This window comes from Ambystoma mexicanum, chromosome 8, assembly GCF_040938575.1.
Source record: "Ambystoma mexicanum isolate Mex_15411 chromosome 8, UKY_AmexF1_1, whole genome shotgun sequence".
Lineage (NCBI taxonomy): Eukaryota > Metazoa > Chordata > Amphibia > Caudata > Ambystomatidae > Ambystoma > Ambystoma mexicanum.
In genome coordinates, this window is record NC_090929.1 from 309483019 (window position 1) to 309507302 (window position 24284).

At 47.3% G+C, this 24284-nt stretch overlaps 1 protein-coding gene across 1 annotated transcript in view; it reads left to right on the forward strand.

The window, feature by feature from the left end:
* Positions 1–23668: 23668 nt before the first annotated feature.
* LOC138471867 (ficolin-1-like) overlaps positions 23669–24284 on the forward strand; it is a 323001-nt gene continuing 322385 nt past the window's right edge. The window contains exon 1 of the mRNA XM_069609726.1: positions 23669–23820. Coding sequence (XP_069465827.1) covers positions 23736–23820 — 85 coding nt within the window. The 5' untranslated portion in view covers positions 23669–23735. The remainder of the gene's footprint in view (positions 23821–24284) is intronic.

A 24284-nucleotide genomic window follows, 5' to 3' on the forward strand; every position in this document is an offset into this window, starting at 1 on the left:
GAATGCGGCGCTGCAGCGATCGACGCGATGAGCTTTTAAATAAAGTCTTCCTTTTCAGGATTGTCGGCGAGATGTCTCCGGGATGCGGTTTTAGCAGGTAAGGACTTTTCCTTCTTCTGTTCTCTACTTCTATTCAATTGCAGGTGATTCATGATGCTGGCAGGCGTGGCAGAAGTCAGGATGCAGGAGCAGACACGGTGAGCGTCCAGCTGCTAGATGCAGAACAACACGAAGCACGTGTGGCTGTTTGGGTGGGGTTTAAATAGCCTTGGAAGAAGTTCCAGGTATGTATCCTTCCCCGACTACGCCCGGATGGTAAATTAGTCCCACAGGTAAAGTAGTTCCTTTCAGGCCTCAAGGAGGCCGGGATCCTGCAGCATGGTCCGGGAGCAGGCATCATGACACCGTCTTCTCACAAAAGGACCCCGAAACGGGCCAGTTACACCCTGTTGCCTTCTGGTCACATAAATTCACACCCCCTGAACTCAATTACGCCATCACAGACAAAGAACTCCTGGCCATTAAGTCAGCCTTTAAGGCATGGCGGCACTACCTCTTGGGCCCCAGACACACAATCACCATAATAACTGATCACCGGAACCTTCAGTACCTAAAAACGGCAAAGGCCCAATCCTCACGACAACTACGTTGGGCTCTTTTTTTTGCTGAATATGACTACATGATTACATTTCGACCAGGGGTGAAAAACGGGAAGGCCGATGCCCTTTCCCGTATGGGGGTGGAAGAGCAAGGGTATCAGACCTCTGACCCAATAGCAATCATCCCGAGTGACAAGCTCCTAGGAATCAAAGCAACCATAACTCAGAAAGAATTACATGAAGAAATCCAAAACCTGATGAGTCCGGAGCAATTACAAGCGTGGAGTGCACAAGGAGAACATTACATGATAATAGAGCCCTACTACTTCAGGAATCGTTTATTCTTACCAAACCAAGAACTACGAGAACAAGTCATGTCCGGCTATCATGATTCCTTGATCGAGGGCCACCCTGAAAACGCTAAAACCCTAGCCAAGGTAAAATGAAATTATTGGTGGCCCACGTGGTGTAACAATATTATTCAATTCATCCTATCTTGTGGAGTGTGTGCTCAAAACAAGTCATCCAAGCAGAAACCGGCTTTGCTATTACAAACATAGGAAATGCCACCAGCACCCTGGCACACGTCCCTTGATTTTATTACTGACTTACCACCCAGTCAAGGGTTCAACACTATTCTTGTGGTCGTGGACCTATTTTCAAAAATGGCACATTTCATTCCTCTTAAGGGGCTCCCAAATTCTTCCACTCTGGCAAAGGTATTTCTTGAAGGCATCGTATGGGTTTCCTTCAGTTTTGATCTCAGACCGAAGTACCCAATTTGTATCTAACTTCTGGAGAAAATGCTGCTCTATGGCCCAGATCGAAATCCGGCTATCCACCAGTCATCATCCCCAAACGGATGGACAAACTGAGAGGACAAATCAGACGCTCGAGCAGTATCTGCGTTGCATTTTACACCAAGCTGAAGGAAGCTGGTTCGACCTATTATGGATAGCTGAATATGCTTATAATAATTCCTTACAGACCAGCACTGGGCAGACACCCTTTCATACCATGTATGGCAGGCAACCACGTACTTCTGAGTTGGACGTTCCTACAACCCTGGAAATGCCAGCAGTCAAAACCTTGCACACAACCATTTCTCAAACCTTTAAAAGGGCAGCTCAACACCTACTTCAAGCTAAGAATCGCCAAAAGAAGTTTGCTGATCAACACCGAGCAAAGGCTCCCAACTACCAAGTAGGAGACAAAGTCTGGCTGGCGTCTAAACACATGTCCATTAAAGGAGCCCGAACTTTCTGTCCAAGATACCTGGGTCCATTCACCATCACCTCCGTGATAAATCCTGTGGCGGTCAGACTAGCTTTGCCGTCAAACATGCAGATTCATCCTGTATTCCACTTGTCTCTCCTTAAACCTGTTCAACCTGGGACCCAGGTAACAACGCCACCGCAGCCAGTAGTAGTCGCCGGGGAGCCAGAATTCGAAGTCAAGGACATCCTAGATTCAAAGTACATCAGATCCAAATTATACTACTTAGTAGACTGGGGTATGGTCCACAAGACAGGACATGGGAGCCTTGTGAGTACATCCATGCACCTCGCTTGCTTAGACGATTTCATCAAAACCATCCAACCAAACAGGACCAGACAGAAGAGCCACCTTGAGAGGGGCCTTGGGGGGGAGTGCTGTCATGATTCCTGCCCCTCACATCGCCAGCCCTCCAAGATGTCAGGCTGGAGCCAGGCCACGATCACCCACATGGCCCTCAAGGGCCTCTCCATCCCTCCAAAGACTCACTTTGAGTCAGACTTGGCGCTTGTGGCACCATGCTCACTCACTCCCATAGGATAACATTGGGGATTGGACTTGTAGTTCATGGATGGGGACAAGATGGATGCCCCCACATATTTCGGTTCCCAGAACTGCATGTGCGGTCTAGTCTTTTGAGTGTGGTTCAGCCCAGAGACACCTGGGATACCCAGAGACTATTTAATCCACACCCAGGCTGTCAAACATGCTTTGCGTTTTCTGCACCTGCAGCGTGACACTCACCATGTTCGGATCGGTCTCCAGTAGGCCTGCATCTTTCTTCTACGCTCAGCTCCTGCAAGAACAAGAACACCGTTAGTAACAGCCTTACCTTTCGGCGCTTCTGCCCATCATTCATCGCTCCTTCTGTTCTGCCGGCATCTTCGGCTGTGTCATTCCCATCCCGGCATGCTGCTTCCTAAGGAAACGGGAAAAGAACAGAAAAACGGCATTAGTAAGCATTCTGCAAATCTTCGCTTATTTTTAAATACTGTACAAGCTTCAAACGCTTACCTGAATCCCAGCCTCTCTGGGGGAACTCTGACTCCGGAACTTCTCATCCATCTGCAAGACACTCCAGGTTAGCGTGGAAACATCTAGAGGCGCTGCATACTGCACTTACCCACCGCATTTGTTCTTCATAACCAGCATCCACCCTGAAAACGTTGTGGCACCTAAAAGACACAGAAAAAGAACTCAGTTCAGGTGCATCGCGCATCGTGCTCTCACTCACCTTCAGCGCTACTCATCTCAGCAGCACGCCGCCATTCCTGGATGCCGGCCATCATCTACGGAAGGAAAGGAACGAAGTTAGAGAAGTGTTCGAAAGACTCATTATACTTACCTGTCGGACTCTTGCCAGTGAAGTAACTAGGCAGCAACGAGCCTGCATCAATCAACGCGCCCCTGCGCTGAAAGCAGGACGGAGAACCCACTATCCAAGAAATCAAGGTGAGCTGTGGATCAAAGGGAAGAGTTGGACCCTAGGGAAGAAGGGGTTCAAGCACACAGAGACAATAGGGAGTTAAACTCTATCAATCCTGTGTTTCAGGCCCAGTCTCCAGTCGAATAGCCTCCAGGGAAGGGTTTGAGGTCGTAAGAGGTTAGAACAGGCTGAGTGACATCCCCGTGGATACCAGGTGAGCCTTACAAACCGGAACTCAGTATGGAATGAATCGGGGTACTGCATCCTCTTCCAGTTATCGAAAATGAACTCAGAATTTGGCATATTTCTCTTCTTATCAAGGCTTAAAGCATGCCTCAGTCCAAATTTAATAATGCTCTCGTGGCTTTAAGAACAAAAGATTTTTCTTTCACCCTGAAATGGTTGTACAGAGTGTTCGCATCAGCTTCCCTTAACCCTTTCAGAGATGGCTAAAAGAGTGTCCCGTACCAAGCCACAGTCCAATGAAATCTTTTCTTTTTACTCGACAGCCTCTGTGTCCTTCTTCCTCGTCATAGAACTTGTCTGCATTTGCTGAGGTTCTTCCCTGATGCCTGCTTCTGTAGGGTGTGGGGGCAGAGGAGTTTCTCCAGTATAAAGTTTGATGTTGCCTAAAAAAGTCCAAGCAGGTCTGTCTTGCACTCTGACTGCAGACGGCGTGACGTCTTCCACAATGAAAGGGCCGTTAAATCTTGGCTCATGCCACTTCCTCATGAACATACAGATTAGAACTGCATCTCCAGGGAATAATTTGGGTATACAAAGTTCTTCAACACTGCTTGTTGAAGCATCTACTTCTGTGCTCTGTACTGCCCCACGCCCCTTTTTCCATAGCTGACCTGAAATGACAGATACTTGAAGTCATACACATAAGATTCTCACCTAGCTCCACTCCTAACAGTTCTGCAGTTGGCTGAGCATCACTTCCAACTCTGGATGGAGAGATTGAGCGGTGTCCTCATCTGTCTCCCTGTCACTAACTTATGGGTGGTGAGATGGTGGTCCAATCCTGGTTGGCTCTGCAATGCATATAATGCCGGTGGTAGGCAATGCAACCACCCTTTCTTCAAGGTAAGCTTCAACTTGTCTATTCTTTCTTTAAACAAGCCGTTGAGCTGTTCACAGATCCCATTTCCTTGTAGATGATAGGCTGAAGAGAACTTGTGCTTTATACCAAGCAACAAGCTAATCTGTTCAAATGTTTGATTCACAAAATGCAGGCCATTGTCTGACCTCATTACTTCTACTAATCCCCATCTGGTAAATACTTCCCGCACTAAGAATTTGGCTGCACAGGTAGAGTCTGGGTGTGTACACGTACCAGCCTCAATCCATCTTGAGAATGGACAAACTACAACAATCATGTATCTATATCCATTGCATACTTGCAGCATGTCGACATAGTTGATATGCAAATGCTGAAAGGAGCCAGTGGGTCTCGAAATAACTCCCCTAACTGTGCACAAAGTATGCCCAGCTGTTTATTTTTGACACACGATGCAGTGCAGTACATAGAATGCAACATGCTCTAAAAAAATTGGTATGAACCAATCCTCTGCAAATGTTGCAGCAAGGTTCTCTCTAGTTTTGTGTGCAGGGTAGTGTAGCTATTCCAGCGCCACCCTTAATAAGGCTACAGGCATTACCGGTTTACCAGTGCTGTCTTGTCACCACAGTGCTTTAGAGGGGTTTAAAGAACACCCTCTTCGCGTCCATAAATCCTTTTCATCTTGAGGTGCTTCCCCCCGAATTTCAATCAACTGAGTTCTAGACAAATCACTATATCTTTCAGACAAGTTCATCATTACAACCATTTTCTCATTTACATCAGACATTACAAGTCATAACATTTTCTGACCATACAGCAAGTTTCACTTCATCGTCTGCTTCTTGGTTTCCACGTGAGATAAACTAAGTTGGGTACACAGGCATGCTGGGGTGGCATGCACAAGAGACCTGGGTGGACATTGTCCGGGTGCCTTTGGCGCCAGGCTTATGAACAAAAGTAAACAAGAACATCCATTTAACACCAAAAAGATTTTGTTATGGACATAGCACTTCAGATGCATAAACCTTGAACATTCCATCCATTAAGCAGGATGCATTAACCTTGAACATTCCATCTATTAAGCAGCTCCAAGTGTATTCTTGGGTGTGGCTGCTAATGGATTGCCTTCGCACATGCTCACTCTCTAGGAGTGGCACAGTGTGGCTGGTAAGCCGGCCCTACTGGGCGTGCCCATGATCTCAGCTATATAAGCTGCCCCGATCCTCAAGACAAATGCTTTGTGTTATTCTGCACTTGCAAGCAGCGTAACGCTCACCGTCGCCTGAGGTCAGACTTACCGTTGAAGATCCTGCTTCCTGGACATCCTGCTTCCTGCCAGCATACTTACCAACTAGGGGAAGCTGTTCTTACCTGTACATCTCTTTGGCGAACCAAGTATTCATCTTTACACTTTCCGGAATGCCGAAATCTTCATCTTGGCACCGCAGCAAGACACGCTCCATCGTCGACAGCAGCGCCTGCAAGGAAAAACAGAAGACAAGGTTAGACATCGAAAAAACAGTCAGTTTAAGGTTGCGCTTCGCCATACTTCGTGCTTTTCCTTAAACCATCACTTACCTGCTGTCGGACATTGTGGTAGCATCCATCTTCCATCCGGCCGCGTCTCACAGCTGCATTGAGGCCGCATTTCCATCTAAGGGAAGAAAACAGAAGAGACATTATTGTGGGCATAAATAGGAGGAACATATAAAGACATTAAACAGAATGAACAGTATCACGCGAGCTCAAGAAAGACTTACCAATCATAAGGAGAAGCATAGTCGCAGCTGGACTGGAATAATCCTTATCAGGGATCAGTGAAGAAACTAGATCCCAGTCGATGCACCCCTGCTAGAAGTAGCAGGACGGAGAGCTTATCTTCCATAATTCACAGGTGAGCTTTATGGGCCGGCGTATGCTCACAGAAACCGTACTTTGGGGTGAAGGGTTCGAGAGGTACAACATTCACAGATTTGCACACTCACACACTCTTATCTCCACGCAGGAGCAGTATCACCACGCACCACTGCTCACAGCTTTTCTACTGAGGGAGAGGCCTGAAGGGGGTGATTCAAGTTCAGGGAAGGCTGCAACTGTGCACCAACGGCTCAACAGAGACCAGGTGAGCGTAACAGTCTACCCGTTTAGTATGTGTTGCACATTTAACGACTGTGATGGCCACTGGGAGTTGCAATGCCTTAATAAGCCTGTCAAATAAGGTGGCGTGCTGCACTGGCATGCCATCTGCTTGGAGGTAGCCCCTCCTTTTCCAATGTGGGAACCCTGCCTGCACCGTTGACGTCACATAGGCAGAGTCGCTGTACACTGTTACTTCCTGGTCTGCATGATTCCCGAGCACGACAATCAGCACCACTAGTCTGCAGCCTGTGCTGAATAGTGAGACGGGAGTCGTGCACTTACCAATGTTTGGAACTGCCCATTGGCTGTGTGTTTTACCACAGCAGCACCAGTGTATCTCTGTCCATCATTCTGATTGATTCTTGTATAACCGTCAATAAAAACAATTTCTACACCTGTCAAGGTATTTTCTTTTATCCTCGGGATTTCATCATGGAACTCTTCATAATTTTCACAGTCACGCGCATGCTCATATTCTGCCAGTGGCTCAGCTACAAACATGACATGATTCACTATTCTGCATCAAACTATTTTGATTGCCGGATTTGATATGACTACGTCATAGGCAGAAGCCCTTTGGGAAGTCAACTTGCCTTTTGGTTTCTCTAGAATGGCAAATAGTGCATGCTCCACAAATACCTTTTTAGAGCATCCCATCAGTATGCTTGCAGCTTTCTCTATGGTGAATGCGGCGGCTGCCAGCGATTGATCGCACAGAAAGTGACCTCTCATTACTGGGTCCAAAATCCCACTGTAATATGCAAGGGGCTTGTACCCCAATGTAGTTCTCTGTGTAAGGACAGATGTCATAACAGTGTCATCCGTATGCAAGAAAAAAATAATTCCTCAGCGTGATTAGGAATCCTTAAAACTGGAGCTGTGCAAATCGCTTTTTCAACTCGTCAAACCCTTCTTCCATTTGCTCAGTCCACACAATTTTTTTCCTGCGTTACCTGTGCTTTCTTCAGAGCCTGTAATAAAGGCTGTGTATATGAACTGTAGTCAAAGACCCATGCTGTGACATAATTACACAATCCCAGAAATCTCTGCATGTGTTTTATTGTGTGTGGTTTCGTGGTTTTCAAAATAGACTCAGCTGTCTCAGGAGTAACCTTCTTTCCTTCATGTGAAATCAATTGGCCAATGTACAACACCTCTGTTGACAATACTGTAACTTCCCTTTGAAAACATTATATCCTTTGTCAGCAAGTGTAATCATTCGCTGGACAGAATCGCATCTGTATTCTTCCTCTGAAATGCTGCATACTAAATTGTCATCTACGTATTCCAACACAACACTTTCTAAATTGCTATTGCTTAAGTCCATCTGCAGGACGCTATTGAAAATCGATGGAGACTCATAATAAATTGAGGCAATCTCGTGCTTTTTAACTTAGTCTGTCTGAACGTGAATGACGTCAGATCCTGCGAGTCTTTGTGCAATGGGATTGAGAAAAATGCATTTTTCAAATCAATCACAGTGAAATATCGTGCTCCAACAAGTATATTAAATAAGATTGTAGCCGGATTAGGAACTAAAGGGAACTTGGTCTCTACAATCTGGTTTATTCACCTAAGATCTTGAATTAGTCTCCTTGACCCCCCCTTAGATTTCTTGATAGGGTACACTGCGGTATTACACAGTGACTCTGACATCACTAAAATACCCTGATCCATCATGGCGGAAATCGTCTTAAAACACCTTCATCTGCCTCTTGAGACATGGGATACTGTCGTGCTTGAGGAAAAATTGCTCCTGGTTTTAATTTAATCTGTAATTCTCCAACCCCCTTCAACAGGCCTACGTCATAGGGATCTGTAGTCCATAATGAGGTTGGCACTTTTGTTATGTCCTCGTCAAAATACTCAGGATGGTTTTGTAGTAGCATCATTTTCTGAGGCACCTCTCGTTTGATTGCTATCACCCAATAAGTGGTACTCATATCATATATCACTTCACCATCAGATGAATGATCTCTAAATAGATTGTCCTCAGTGACGTCAGTCAATCTGTAACCTTCCCCGATGGCAATTACTGCACACCATCGTCTGCCTCTATCATCTTTTCCATCAAGCAAAGCCATTTCACCTCGCACTATGGCTGCTTGCAGCTCTAAGGGAAAAACATGTCCCTCTTCTTCACGCATAGGTATTTTTGGTCTAAACAAAAATTAATTAAGGAATTCTCATCAATCTGCCTACTAGGCCTGGCAGCCATGTCACTAGGAGGCGTACTCCATAATCAAAAACCTCTGGTTCTAAAGCTCTCATGGCTATCTGTCCTGAAAATGCTATAATAAATGTGCTCACGTTTAAATAATGCATTCCTGGTGTTGAACACACTATGCCTTCATCAGAAAAAGAGATTGTCATATTCAACTTTGTCATTAGATCTCGACCCAATATATTGACAGGTGTCTGCCTCGAATATAGCAAAGGCACCTTCATGTCACATTCTCCTATAGAGACTGGTAATTCATCAGTAAAAGGAACTCTACTTGTAGCTCCTGAGAAACATTGAGTATTCATGGCATTGCCAGACATTGAAAACTTTCACTCTCATGTACATGCGCGCGTTGTCTACTAAAAATGAAAAACGTTTGACTCCTATATTGACGTCTACCCTCGGTTCCTCATGAGGATTTGGTGTCACAGATAGTACTGAACACACCAAGTCTCCCATTGAGCTGTCCTATTGTGGGTACAGCCTCATTCCGTTACTTGTAAAAGGATTCCCTCCATCAACAGTGATACCCCCTACTCTACTACTCTAGAAGTCAACTGTCCTCTACTTATACTCTGCTGAATCTGCATGGGCGAGTGCTGCGACTGCCCTTGCGGCAAATTGACTGCTACCTGTTGTGTTTGCAAGTCTTGCTGCACTCTCGTTTGATTCTGAGCTATCCCATCACCACTCTGGTGCAAATACACAGGCGGGTTTGAAGTGCCCCCTGTTAAAAACTAGCCGTTTTACATGAACCCTTGACTTCTGCACAAACGAGCAAAATACCCTGTCATCCTGCATGTCCAACATGTAGGTGGCCTTCTAATCTGCCCATCCTGCATGTTTTGACTGACATTCTGCATATTTTGAAACCCCCTTGATTGTTCTGGAAGTTTCCCTGATTATTCTGCCAATTCCCTTGATTATTCTGAAAACCTCTTCCTCGAAATCCTCCCCTTCCTCACATAGTGTATCCATTATTACCCTGATCAAACTGATCAAACTGCCTTTGGTTATTCACCTGTTGCATATTTGCAATCTGCTGTGAATTCATTCAATCTACACTTGTCAATATTGCCCCTTCAATGGCATACTTAGACAGTTTCTTCTGTACTGATTTTGCCTCGTTGCTTTTTCTAGCATCATCTTTTTTGCAATTATTTTCCTGCAAGAGTCTCCAATAATGTGCAATGGTCAGCTGAATCTCTCACCATGGTTTGGCTTCTATACTCACTAACTTCTTGAGCTGCTTCAGTACAGGGTCTGGTAGCCCTTGGCACAATATATGATAGAGCACAGGTATAGATTTTCTCCAAGATTTGCGCCCCTCTAAGGACGGGATGTAAAGAAGCGGATCATCTCCATCCTGTATCTTTTTCATCATTATAACTCCCATATCAGACGTGCCTGGATACAGTACTCTAAGAGCTTTCCAAACTGCCACCCTGCAATTATTGAATGGTGCTTCATCGTGAGCAGTGTTAACTGTGGTAACACCAGCATATCCTGTCCTTGTCTACACGTCATCAGCTCTCTCAGCAAGAATGGCGATTAGGAGACCCTTAATGTCCCCTACAGCTAACGTGTTTCCCCCTGTCATTTTTTTCTAAATCTGTATCCATTTCACAGCGCCAGAAGTTAAACTCAGGAGTTTACACCTTAAATTATCCTTGTCCATCTGGGGCCCTGGTATATACTGTGGCCTGGCCCCTCCTTTTTACAATAAGGGAGACTGTGATGCCCCAAACTCATTTTCATCTCTCATAATTTGTCTGTCCATCGCAGGGACAATATTCCCACATCGCCTTCTCCCTGGTAGCGATCTTAATCTGCTCACATACGGCGACGACTCCCTCTTCTCACCATGGAGTTGTCCTTTAGGTCAGTCTGACGGTGCCAATGGTTCTGACGCCCTAGATACAGGTGTGTTTAAATTGGACCCTCTGACTTCTTTCTCCATTGAAACACATCCCTCAGGGCGGCATATGTTCCCTCTCTTCCCCATGGACAGTATCTCTGTCTTCGTCTGACATCTCTTGTGCCCAACTCGTGCAACTTCCCTCCTCCTCATCTCTGTTCAGAGTCAGTCTGTCTAAAGACAGCTCCTTATGCTTCGGACTACATGAGGCTCCCTCAGTGTCATAGAACTGACTTCTTTTACATTCCATATCCTCCTCAAATTCTCTTTGTTTCCTTGCTTCCTCTCTGACTCTGTCTCCTTCTTTTTTCTTCATATCCCTTCTCTTGGTCGCCCTGCATATCTCCTCATCCTTTCGTCTCTGTATTCTCTTATCTCTTAACTTCTGTTCCTCCTTTCCTATTCTTTTTTGTTCTAGCCTTTCCTGCTCATCGATTGTTCTCTGTCTGTTATCACGTTTTCTTTGCTCTTCAGCTCTGTTTTCTTGACTGCTCCTCTTGAAATTACTGCTCTCGTCTCTGCCTATCCTTCCCTTTTGCTCCTTCATCTTTCAATCGTTCCTCTCTTTCTTTATCCTTTTTGTCTTGCTCATCTTGATCTTCCCTTTGTCTTACATCCTGATGCCTTTACCATCGAGTTTAAGCAAAATCTGTCCACCCATCCATTTGTTCTGTAGAATTGCTATCTCATCAGCTTTATCTCTTTCTCCCTTCCATCTCTTTACCTCTCTTTCTGTATCTAGAGATGCGCTTGCTTGATCACTTCTCGCTTTATCGCATCTCTCCCTGTCCCTCTGAACTTTAGAGATTACTTCTCTCTCAGTGTCTTTGTCTGAACCCTGGTCACTACTTTGTGTATGTGACTCATATGCTGGGTGGCTATACCCCGTAACTGCTTTAAGCACCCTCAGTGGGTACAACCCATTGTCTTTCTTGTCTTTGCCTTTTATTTCAGCTGGGGTGGGGGGAGCAGAGGGCTCCTCACCCCCCTCTTTGCATACATTAAGTATCCAATCCGCAGGAGGCGGTTCATTTCGCTCCTCTTGATACATCTTCCAGAGCTATAGGCTAGCTAATCGCTTTTCTAGTTTTTTCCCTGTGTATGCTGCATACAAATATGTCGTTGTTAAGATGGATTTCTGAACTCTGTCCTGGAGGGGCAGCGGTTCAGAAGGCCAGCCTAGTTTCTTGGAACAGGGAAACCTCTGGACAAGCCAGACCAATCAAGGCAGCGATCGCGGCGGTCAAGACTAGGTCTCAAGAGGGGTGAGGGTGACTGAAAGCCCGCAATGAGCACACAAAGCAAGGGCACTTACAAATTACTCCAAGCAGGTGATATATTAAAAATATAGACACATTTATTACAAGGCCTTTGTAACATTGACCGTAGCGAGAAATCACAATAAAACTCAAGTAAACGAACAAATCACAATCAAATACAATATATATACAATTACCAACGAGTCTAACGAGTTAGACGCACGAAATGTGCAGACCACCTAGATGGGGAGGAGAACAGGCAGTGTGAATAATAGTTAGACCCAGTTCACCTTCAGAGGCACCTAACTAGAAGATAGTCCGAGCCCTACGAAGGGTGGAGCCTTGTGCTCAAAAGTACCTGCACACGCGGGTGCCAACGGGCAAAGGGGAGTCTCGTCGAGGGAATCAGGCAGTTCAGCTTGGTGAACAAATAAAGATGAACAGAGCTCCGCGACTCAAGCGCAGCCTCCACTCTGGGCAGAAGCAGAGCGCGAGTACGGAAAGTCGTGCTGTTTGACACAGTGGGGAAAAGCTATGGGCTACTGCAGGAGGGCGACCAGTTCCTAGCGATGCTACTCACTGGTCCCCGATGCAGGCAGACCCAGGCTTCCCTGCGTCAGTTTCAGTGCTGGTAGGTTCAGATATGAGCAGGGGACGTCTCGGCGTTGTGTAGATTCTGCAGCAGCAGAAGTTAGAGTTGAGGATGTCCCAAATGCAGTGAACCCGCACAGTTTGTTACCACAGCAGGGCAACGGAGCGCCGTGTGTATTTCAGCCCAATGTACTCTGCTCACTTCAGACCTGGAAATGCCAAGTGTACGAATCGTGTGAGAGTGGCAAGGACTCGTAATACAGCAGCAACCTGATGGCGGTTACAGAGCAAGACTCCTGGGTAGGCTGGGCAGTCCACTGGATGGACCAGAGACACTTCCGAAGGCTTACGTGCAGGAGATGGTGAAGATGCCGAGAATAGTTGTTCCCACTATTCCAAAGGGTCGAAGTACCAGTACAGGCCTTCTCGTTCGATCAGAGGTAGAAAGGGTTTCACAAAGCGACAGCAGTGCAGAGGAGCAGTCCTTCAGTGGGTCACCAGCGATTCCTCGGTTCAGCCTCGTAGTTGCAGGATACTTGGCTCCTGTATTTCTTTGTTCGTGAGAACTCAGGAGATCGACATGGTAGTGGTGTTTCCAGCCTCCTCTTATCCACGGTTCCCTTTGCGCCAAAACGGAGGGGACCCAATGGGAGATCTGCTCACAAAACACTCACACCATACGTGGACCTATAACGGACCACGGTGGTCCCAGGCATTCACGACACACTAGACTCTCTGGCACCCAGGATGTGTATTGGGACCAGACATCCCAGCCCACATCCTGGAGGCACACACAAGGCCTGTAGAAGCCCACGAAAGCATCTGTGTTTCGTGGGAAAGTACATGCCCAAATAAGGAAGACCCTGGGTCGGCTCGACCTGGGGAAGGTGAAGGGGAAAAAACGGTCAGCGGGCAGGACAAAGAGCCTCGTGGTATCGCCGTTTTGGAAGCCAAGCCACCATTTGGGGTTAAGCACGCAAAATGCGCTTAAACAGCCAAAAGGAGCTGAAAACACAAAGAAACGATCGCTGCCACCAGTCCTGTCCGTGATTCACTTGCACTGTTCATTAACAATCCAAAGCGAGTGTCTAGGGCCTGTAGAAGACTAGAGACCCAAGAGAGCAGTAACTTAGCTTACAGTGCCCTCTTGTGCCATGTTGCGCGAAAGCTGCAACATGATAAAAGAACTATGGAAAACAGCGTTTCCCGGTACTGACTGTCTTAAGGGCATTTCAGTTTCCCCGTAAGAATGGAGCGAAAGCCCAGAGGAGTGTGGCAGAAGGCTACACTTCTCTGGCAAAGTCTAGATCATGGTGAAAACAACAGCAAAAAGTTTAGGGGTTGCCACATGGAAGGAAAATTACCCACAATTAAGAAATCTTTCCTAACAGTCGTCATATGCTGCAGGACTGCCTTCGATAGTGACCCTCCTTGCGGCAACGGCATAAACATTTTATGTGTGGTTCCTTTAACCCATTCCACCCTGTACTGTCTAAGCTTAGGTGCATGTTTTAGCAACTGCTTGCAGAGATGCACAAGTGGAGTAATATCCTCCATTCTCGACGCGTCTATTCTCAACCTGTTTGACACTCGCTTGTTTTTAATCACAGATTTAGAAAGTGCGTTTTAGAAAAAGAATACGATATGAGCGAGCACCAATCGTTGCAAGCTCCAATCCCGTTAATCACAATTTTTAATTTAATCTTGCTAAACAAACAATCATCAAATTCAATTTAAAAACTATCCATTTTTTTCTGTTTATGATGTCATAATTTTCAAAACCACATAAAACAAACAGATAAACTCGACCGGTCACATAAATCTTCTACAATCTTTAAGACTCGTCTTGCCCTCTAAAATACTTCATACGAAGTGTAAATTAACCTCTTTAGATACGCCTTTAATCAAATTTGTTTTCTACATCATCCGCTAAGGGACTCTAGATTTAAATTTCCTCTGTTAAGTTTGTAAAAAATACAGGCCAGGGCGCATTCTCTTATCGTTGCATCTCTCACGATATTCTATTGCTTGGCCACACTCAAGTCAATGGGTATCATTACGAGGTATGCTGTAGAGGGATAAGGGGGCTGGTAGGGATGCCGGCACTGTTATCCCTCTACCGCCCCATTACGAATTCTCCTCACAGGACCCGCTAAGGACGCCTGGTTTACCAGGCGTCCTTAGCGGGTCCCGTGAGGAGACCAGGATGCTAACAACGGGCCCGTCATTAATGGGCCCATTGTTGGCATCGTCCCCATTCCCATTGAGCCCTATGAGGGCTGGAATGGGAATGGGGATGAACAGGGACTGGGCTCATGGAATGGGGAAATACCAGGGCCCTCCAAGAATGGCCTGGTATTTCCCCATTCCAGGAACCCAGACCCGGTACCCGGAAACCTCCTTCCTCGTAATGAGGCCCAATATCTCATTCCCCATATATATATATATATATATATATATATATATATATATATATATATATATATATATATATATATATATATCTATATATATATATAAAACACTCCTTATTCTTACGGTATGTTTTATCCCGCCACCCTCCGTTACTCGATTCTTTCTTTACTCATCACCCATACTTTTGCCAACTCACTCAGTTTTTACTCACCGCTATCATTTTCGTCTTCTGACTCTCAGGATCGTATGCCTTTTTTACCGCCTCTTCAAACTTCCGATCGATCTGCTTCTCGTAGACGTGGGAGGGGATTCTACGGAAATTAGGGGGCCCATCACACCCAGTTTGCAAGGCCTTTTCAAATTACACTAACCACTATCTACGGGCAGCTTCACGTCCTTTCAACCGAATGGCAAAGGTCGTCCGATATTACCGGGACTCTAAAGTTTACTCACGCCAATGGCTCTGAACGATCCTCTGCTACCAAGTGAACTGGATAGTTCAGCCCCTTTGATGAGTAGCAATTACTGTTGAGATGGATGGGGATGCAGATTTGTATTCATACATCAATAATCAAAATGACTCAGGAAGTTGGCAAAAGGAAGACTGTTTTAATATCAATTATCTAAAACAAGGAGCATAATGAACATCAATGAATTTGCTTGATCCTCTTACTCAAAAATTCTTGTAAAAACGGAGAGATTATAAGGAAAACTTGTTATCAATGACATTAACCTACGTATGTACTAATATCATCCTACGGGTCAAACTACAAAATCCTACAAGTATGGGTGATTGGCTCTGAGTGAACATTTAAGTATACGATCCATACTAGTCTAAAATAGTGTGAATATGTGATTGATTACTTAACATCAGGTGGGGAAACTAAGCCCTCCCCTAAAAATGACCACTATGAACGTCACTAAATACACAACGTCCCATTTGTTTACATAACTATAGGACCCCTAAAAGCATGGTCCTCTACAATTCGTTGGCACTCTAACCTCCGTCAGTACTTTTCCACCTATGTCTAGCAGCATGCAGGCTGGCCATCCAGGTGCTGGTGAGCTCGCCTTAGCTATTGCTTCCCACCAATTAGCATTTCAATCCATCATCACCTCAGTGGTCTGCTGTCAATTAGGCTTTGAAGCTCAGTCTTGAGCTTGCGCTTAGCTCTGAGAAATGTAGGGAGTGAGAAGCACGGTCTGCCCTCGTGCGTAGGTGTGACCATTTCCTTGGTCCAACTTCATGCTTCCATGTGACAAGAGACCATGGAATCAAACCTTTTGGTGTATTTAATACTATTTTTTAATAGACCTCTGACGTCTTCCTTGTTATGTTTGTGCCTTCTGAACAGGAGTTTTGTTCTTTCACATGATTTTGTAGCCAATGTCAGTTCACTCCAGTTTGATAAGACCTTGGCTCTTTTCTCACCCAGCCTCATATGCAGAGATGCACTTTGTAATTCAATTTGCTTTTTAACTGCGACACAACAAAAATGAGGCCTTCTTGCTACTGTCCAGAACTGCTATAATGCGTAGTGGAAACATCCATCCTTCACTTGTCCATATGCATATATATAAGATGTCACTTATCCTTGATACGTTCTTGATGCCTTATAGAATATCTGCATTCTCTGGTCTCTGCATCTCTTCTATGTACATCATATCAACTTTGTGTGACGTATACTGGCGATGGTTGGTGTCGTTAACATTCGTCCTTGCCATTTATTGGTTCTGCTTCTTCAAGGATTTCATTCAAATGGCCATCATATTTTCTTGCAAGTATGTATGTTTTTTTCAATAGGTACCTTGCCTCCCAGATTCTCTTCGGTAGTGGTACTTTCACTGGTACTGCACAGAGTCCATAATCTGCCATTTGTTGATTCAACTGTTCTGTGTATGTCACATACTCTGGCTTCCAGCATAGAGGTAAAAGGGGTGGTACGGTTGAGGTAGGGGTACTTGGCTCCTCCTCTAAAAATCCCTGCTCTTGAATGGAGTGGTCTTTGCCTTTTGATGTCATACACAAAGTGCTTAGTTCCAAAGGAAGTGGAGAGGACAGGAAAGAGAAAGCGGCAGAGAAAACAAGATGGTGAAAGTCTCCTTCCATTGACCAGAGCTCTCCTGCCTACTCTAATTCAACCTCCTTCCCTCCCCACTCAGAATAAGGGGCCTCATTATAAGTACGGTGGTGCAGTATTACATGGCAGTAAAACAGAGGTAATTCCATTGTTGCACCACACTACAACATTGGTGGCGAGGTAGATGATTTTCCTCCAGTTAAAACCTTGAGGAAAATCCATCACCTCACTGCTGAAACATTGGAAAAATACTCAGAATTTCCACCGGTATTGATTCTGCGGAAATCCCCCCAAAGCCCACTACATCATCAACCAGTGTGTACATACATGAGCGGGGTATTGTGACTGGGTGCAGTGTGTGCGAGCCACCACAAGCACCCACAGCAGCACCCATGTGCCAGTGCACCTAGGCCACCCCTGTGAGCCAGAGCTGAGGGGAGGGCAGCAAAGGGACACATCCAAGTTTCATGCAACACCCAGCCATGGCATGAGCATAGCAGGGCACATTGCCTTCTGGCCCTGTGAACCAAATGCTTACCAGACAAATGCCCACACCAACAATGAACCCCTGCCATACCACCACTAGGAAGCCACATTCCCAAGTGTGTCCCCCCTCCCGCACCATGCCCCATACATACCAACCCGCTGCAAAATTCAAGCAGGCCAGGCCAGTGTATCAGTCCAACCGCCTGTGCAACCCCCATGTGAGCACTGCAATGCATGCCAAAACATGTGAGCGAATGTGACCTGATGCAATCCCTATGTCCCCTAAAGGCACACAGGCAGCACCTGAGGAGTCCAGAGAGGATGAGGTACAGTCCCATTCCATCGAGCACCCACCCACACCTTCGCCAGCACCCCACGAAGGGGCAGACAGGGAACACCAAGGCAGAAGACCTGCCCCACCACTCCACACCGCAGCAGTGCCACGCCACCACCAAGAGCCAAACACTTGAGGTCCACGCCAACAGCAACGGCCAACAGCAACGGCCCAACCCTCCAGGGCCACAGCAACAGCAATGGCGCAGCCCTCCAGGACCACATCAACACACTGAGGGCACAATCCACCAGGCCCGAACAAGAGGAGGCTGTTGAAGCGGCAGCACAGGAGGAGAAAGGGGCAAGCAGTGACAACCATTAGGGAGCTGCGGCCCCCACACCTGAACATATGCAAGTGCCTGAAATCAGCACACCACCAGAGAGCCATGACCGTGTGGATGTGCACAGCCCAAGGCCACAGTCCCGGGCATGCCGTCTTCGCACCTACACCCCGGTGGCTGATGAGGACACACCCGCATATGCCTCATCAGTCAGCCCCACCAGGCACGACAGCCCCACCAAGTACTACAGGCCCACCAGGTGCTAAAGCCCCACCAGGCACCACAGTCCCCTCAAGCGATATTGACCCCCCCAGCAAGACAGCTCCCCAGACAGGACAGGCCCCCAGGCATTGCAACCCCACCCCAACAGTCCCTACTGGTCCTGTGGCTGCAGTGATGGAGTGACTTGATGTCAGCTGAGGATTGAGGGCCTTGCCAGAGGACACAATCGGCATGTGGAGGCCATCAGCCATGCCGTAAGGGGTGCTACAAAGACCATGGCATGAGGAAGATGCTGGAGGTATGCACAGCATCCCTCACAGGGTTCGGGCTGAAGGTAAGGGAGCTATGCAAGGGGCTCTCTGCAGTCGGAGAACAAATGTGGGAAAACAACAACCTCCTCCGCAAGCAAATACTAATCCCTGCCTCCATCCCATCGTCCTCCACCACCTTCACCGAGGAGTCCCAACAGGGAACCCCACGACAGCGGTCACAGCACAGGCTGCTACAGTGCTCTCCAAAATCCAGTGCACATGTGAAGCGGCCGCGTAGCCAGTGATTGGGCTCTGCAGAGTCGGCCTGAGGGGCCATCACATGGACACATGGTTGGGTGTGCGGAGGGGCGACTGTGTGCAGGGGAGTTGGTGGTGGGTTGGGGGGACTGTGCACAGAGGAGTTGGTGGTGTGTGGGGAGACTGTTTGCAGGGGAGCTGGTGGATTGTGGGGTTTGTGGGACTGTGTGCAGGGGAGTTGGTGGTGGGTGGGGGTGGAGAGACTTCAGGGGAGTTGATGGTGGGTGGGGGTGGAGGGACTGTGTGCAGGGGAGTTTGTTGGTGGGTTGGGTAGGGGACTGTGTGCAGGGGAATTGGTGGTGGATGGAGGGATGGGTTTAGTTTCACTTAAATTAAAGCTTGTTGAAAACAGTAAAAATGCAAGGACAATCATGATTGTGAACTAGTGGTCATTATTCAAAATGTGCAGGTTGTGCTATGTGTCCAGTCACTGTACTAAAAATAATTATCCATCAGTGCCTGTCTGGCCAGCCTCCCCTCCCTCACCCCATCCCTGTGTGCGTCTGGCCTGGCTCCGGCCACATGGTCCTCGTTACCATCAGCCACTGGGTGTTGCCTATCTGCATCAGGGGTAGGAGCACATTCCGCCTGCAACAGATGTTGTTCAGCATTTCACATGCCAAGACGATTTTCCTAATTTGTCCGGGGCATAAATGAGGGCCCCTCCAGTGCGATCCAGGCACCTGAATCATGCCTTCAAAAGTCCAAAAGCACGTTCAATGCAGATGTGTGTCTGGCTGTGGGCATGGTTGTAGGCATGGTCATTTGGTGTTCTAGTGTCATTCACAGGGGTCATCATCGAGGTAAACTGCAGCATCCTGAGTCACCTACATGGGACGGGATGACAACATCATGAATTCGTACCATGAGTGTGTCTGCAGATTCAGTACATTCAGACATAACGCACCGTGGACCTTCCTGTGAGCAGCAGGGTCGTGCAATGTGTCATGGGTGTCCGTCCTTCCAATTTCATGCCATGCATTGTTAGTCCTGTACATGCACCCTGTGTTGTTGAGGTGGCTGTCCTGTTTCGGATGACAGTTGACTGCACATGGGATGGCTACTGTGGAACGGGTGGACACGGCACTACGGTTAAAGGTGTGCATGGGCCACTTGTACTCATCATGAATGGGCATGGACTCACAGTTTGTACCTATAATAAAGTGTACGAATATTAAATATTACCTTCTATTACCGTGCAAGGGGCAGTGGGAGCCGTGTTCCCCGGGTTCAACCTGCAACGCTCCTTGGATATGGCTGGGCCAGTGGTGCATGGAGGCCCACAGGATGGTGCTACCGTTATGACTGCCTGATTAGGGGAAGCAGGCATTTATTTTTTGATGTGCCTGTTTCACTGGGTAATGGTAAATGTTCATTGCACCAACAATTTGGTTTAACAGTTGATACATGTTTCAATGCTCTAATGGGATACTCGCTCTGTGATGTTCATGTACATGTTTAATTTTCAATATTTAATTAACATAGTACTTTAGGGAATTAGGAGTGGTATCCTCTCACTTCGAAATCCTATCTAGGGCCCTGGGTGGACTCACTGTTGGGTGATGGGGTGTTGATCTGCACTGCAGCACATTTCAGGTGCATTCTGGTCATTGTGGTCTGATGGGTAGTTGTGTTTGCAGCGATGTGTGTCCATCACTGTGTGTGGGTCCAGGTGTGGTGGATGTGTGCATGCGCCCTTGGATGCCCCCCATAATGGTGCAGGTGCTACAGAGATGCTGACGGTGCCTCCTCTTGCCATGTAATACTTACTGTGGCTATACCCCCCTTTTTTTACATGAGCTTAAACATGCATTTTGAAAAGGGCTTGTACTCACCCACTATCCAGGTCCGTTGTCCTCTGTGCCTCTTCATGTAGGCCAGAAGTGTGTTGTTGCAAAGCACCTTGGAGTCATGCGTTCATCCAGGGTCGTGGGCATTGCTGTGGCTGATGTTTAGGTAAGGCCCAGAAGTCATCTGCACATTCAATGAATGGTAGTGCTTGCAGTTTCCGAAAGACTGCCTCATGGCCTTGGCGCGCAACCAATGCAACAAAGGTGCAGTCAATAACTGCAATGACGTCGGGCAATAGAACCGTGTCTTGAGGTCATTCACCTGTGCCTGGGTGGTGGGGTGGTGGGCAGTGCCATGTACAGGTTTACATGGCGCAGCAAGGCATCCAGCCCCTGGCCCAGGACTGCACCGAATGACAACTGGGCCATGCCATGCATCATGGCCACAGAGTGCTAGAAGGTGCCCATCCCTGGGAGCTGTAGGACTGCCACCAGCTTAACCAGTGGAGGCACTGCTGCGCGGATGGCAATCCTGCTCCCAATGTCATTTTGTATCGTGGTCAGCAGCTCTGTGATGGTGGCCCAATCCAGCTACTGCCTGGATGTCACTGAGGGCTTAGGGTGATAGCCTGACCCTTGGGATGGGTGCACACCTTGCTGGTCTAGTCTCCTTCTCCTCCTCATTCCACCCCCCGTGCTACCTGTGCCCTCACCTGGTTGTCCAGCATCTGTAGCTCCAGGCGCAGCATGTGGAACGGCAGGTCAAAGCTCCCAGCACAGAATGGCAGCATGAAGTTGAAAAGTGTGCTTGGGGCCTGGGTATGTCATGTGTAGCACTCTGGTGTGCATAGTATGCACCTGTGGATTTATTCTTGGCACCTAGGTTCATTTACCTCTAGGTGGAGGCTGGGGGTAAATCCAGCTGTATTAACGCCAGTTTTCGGGTGTTAATACTGCTGGAAATGGGGTTGTGATAGGTCTGTGATAACGCACTGTATTGTCGGCAGTGTTTTTCGCCGGCTAGTATTACGTTGGCTGTGCTACCGCCGGCTGTATTAACGCTGGTCCTTTTGGGTCTCACAGTAATTTTACAGGGACGTGATCGGGCAGAACGGTATTCCAGGCGCTAATACCGTTACCGCTGAATTTAAGGGCTACCGCCCAACTCGTGAGAAGGCCCTCAATTTTGAATACTGCAGGTCAATGTTTAATTCCATTCTCTTTTGCAATCTGCACCCCATTTGTGTGCCTCTGAGTTGCTACAATGCAGAGAAGTCAAAGTATTTGGCAGGAGCTGAATAGCAAGAAATCAGTCACAGCCGACTAGTTTTTGTTTTTCCATCCGGAATTCGTCCAAATACTCAAAGCCAATGTTTGGTACAGCCATAGCCAGCAGCCAAACGTATTTCCAGCATTCCCTCCTTTCCTTTAGTCTTCTGCATGCTACCTATTTTCATTTCACTCTGTTTGAGGACCACTTTATGTCTCCAACCCAACTTTCACGGTCTAGTGGCAAAAGGATTCCCCTTTCTGGCCCCTTGTCAGCTGTCTCCCACTACCAGGGGTCAAGTCCTAAAAATTAAAGTGGGGGCATTTATCAACAGACGCAATGGGATGTGACGTCGCCAGAAATGTGCATATCAAGGAGAAATATGCACATTTAATTAAATTGGCTTTGCATAACCACCCAAATTGAACAGGACGAATGGCATTTGCCTTGCATAAAGTCGACTTAAACAGAAAACCAAGACAGAATATTTTCGTCTAATAGTGTTTTTTGAAAATGTTAAAAGGTGTGCATGTTTTAAGCTCCAAGAACAAATACAAATGTTTTCCCTGTGACTTGCAGTACGGAAATGGGAGATTGCTTTAGTTGTTTGTTATTTTTAATCAGGTTATATAGTGCAGTGGTGAAGTGTCTGGCCTACAAACCTGGTGGCTGCGTTTGATCCCAGAGGTCGGCTTTAATTCAAAAAGGACATCCAATGTTTCTCTTTTAGCTAGGGGGGACTGAGTCCCCCCTCTAAATAAAGTGATAACGTGTATCCTCGACTTGAAAGCCCTGTCCACTACCATGAAGTGCATCCGCATCCTTCCCTCCTCCACACCCGTGACTGCTGCCCCACTTCCCCTCCAGGCTCTGCACCTATGTTTGCGTAACCCCAACCATTCCTCTGCAGGTTGCCTGTGGCTTCTGTCCCCTGTGTAATAAAGCTCATGCATTCACCTGTCATTTCATGCCAATGCCTTCCAATGATCAGAGTCTCTGACATGTGATGGGACTACTTGTTACTCCTTGGCATTTCTGGTAATGGATAACCTGTCATGTGATCAGGGCTCACTCCCAGACGTATCATGGCAACGACAGGCAATGAATGCGAATGCCTGGGCATGTGATGGCGGTGGCTGGTATAATTGCCTAACCAGTGTCTCTGCATGAGCCAAACCAGTGCTCATTTATGCCACACTCTGTGCCGGAGCTCTCCCATGTCAGATGGGAGATGTTAAGAAGCCCGCTGCAGTCTAGTGCGTGAAGGCCCACATTTATAAAGTGAAAAATGCAACTACAATCAGCATCAGAAGGCCAGGACTCGCTGGTGGTGCCTTGTCCTTTTGAGCTTGGCGGTGCACACAATACTTGGTACAATCAGAAAAAGCTGTGAGCTAGAAAGGGCTGTAGCTTTTTTGCCCTCGCCCATTATCCTAGCTCCCGTGGGACTCCCTAAACTCCTCTGACCTTTTCTGAGCCAGTTAAAGGCCTCTGCTGCACTACACGGCCTCGCCATTCCCTGCATCCTGTTCTGCTCCGGCTGTGCCCTGCAAGTAGATCATGGGAGGAACCATCACTTCCCAGCTACAAATCACTGCCAAGGAGCTGCAGATCATAAAGGCGAGGTTTCTGGGAGCTCCGGGGAGGGGGGGGGTGGTTACAGAAGTCACAGTGGGTGGAGTGACACATGTATCGTGGGTTATAAAGTCTGCCAGCAGATTCGCAAAGCTGTGACATAGGAGTTTTAAGAGCAACTTCGGCGTGGAAGTTCCTTCCTAGACAACACTAGCAATGTGGACTATTTGCCTCCTAAATGTCTTCTGCCTGTTCTGGAGTGCATTGTTCAGTGCTGCTTCTGCCACACTCACCTGCCCAGGTGAGTAACTTTGAGACATGCAACCAGGCACAGCTCCTGAGCAGCAACACTGCGCAACAGCTGGCAGCTTCTCGTGCGTTGCACGCCCTCTTTGGTGAAGTGTGTCTACTTAATAGCATGGTTTCGTTAGTTCGTCTTCCACGTGGCCAGAGCACGAGAAGACTGCGCAGCCTGCGGTTGTCCCGGGATTTGAGTGGTGGGAGGGTTCTGATTTTGAGAGGCATTTGAGAGTTCGTGAGCAACAGTTGCAGCTTCGCAATGACCTGACACTAGGGACATCAATCTGGTATTCAGGCACGGGGCACCCACAGAACAGGGCAGAAGGGAGCATTGGAATAGTCACGCGGGGCTTCTGCCACTGTGGGCAGGTTCTAGGATACATGCGGATATATACTTTTACACTTGGAGTGGCAGGAGTGTTCACGTGAGGCTTCGGCATCTGGATGCAGTGATACAGACGGTGG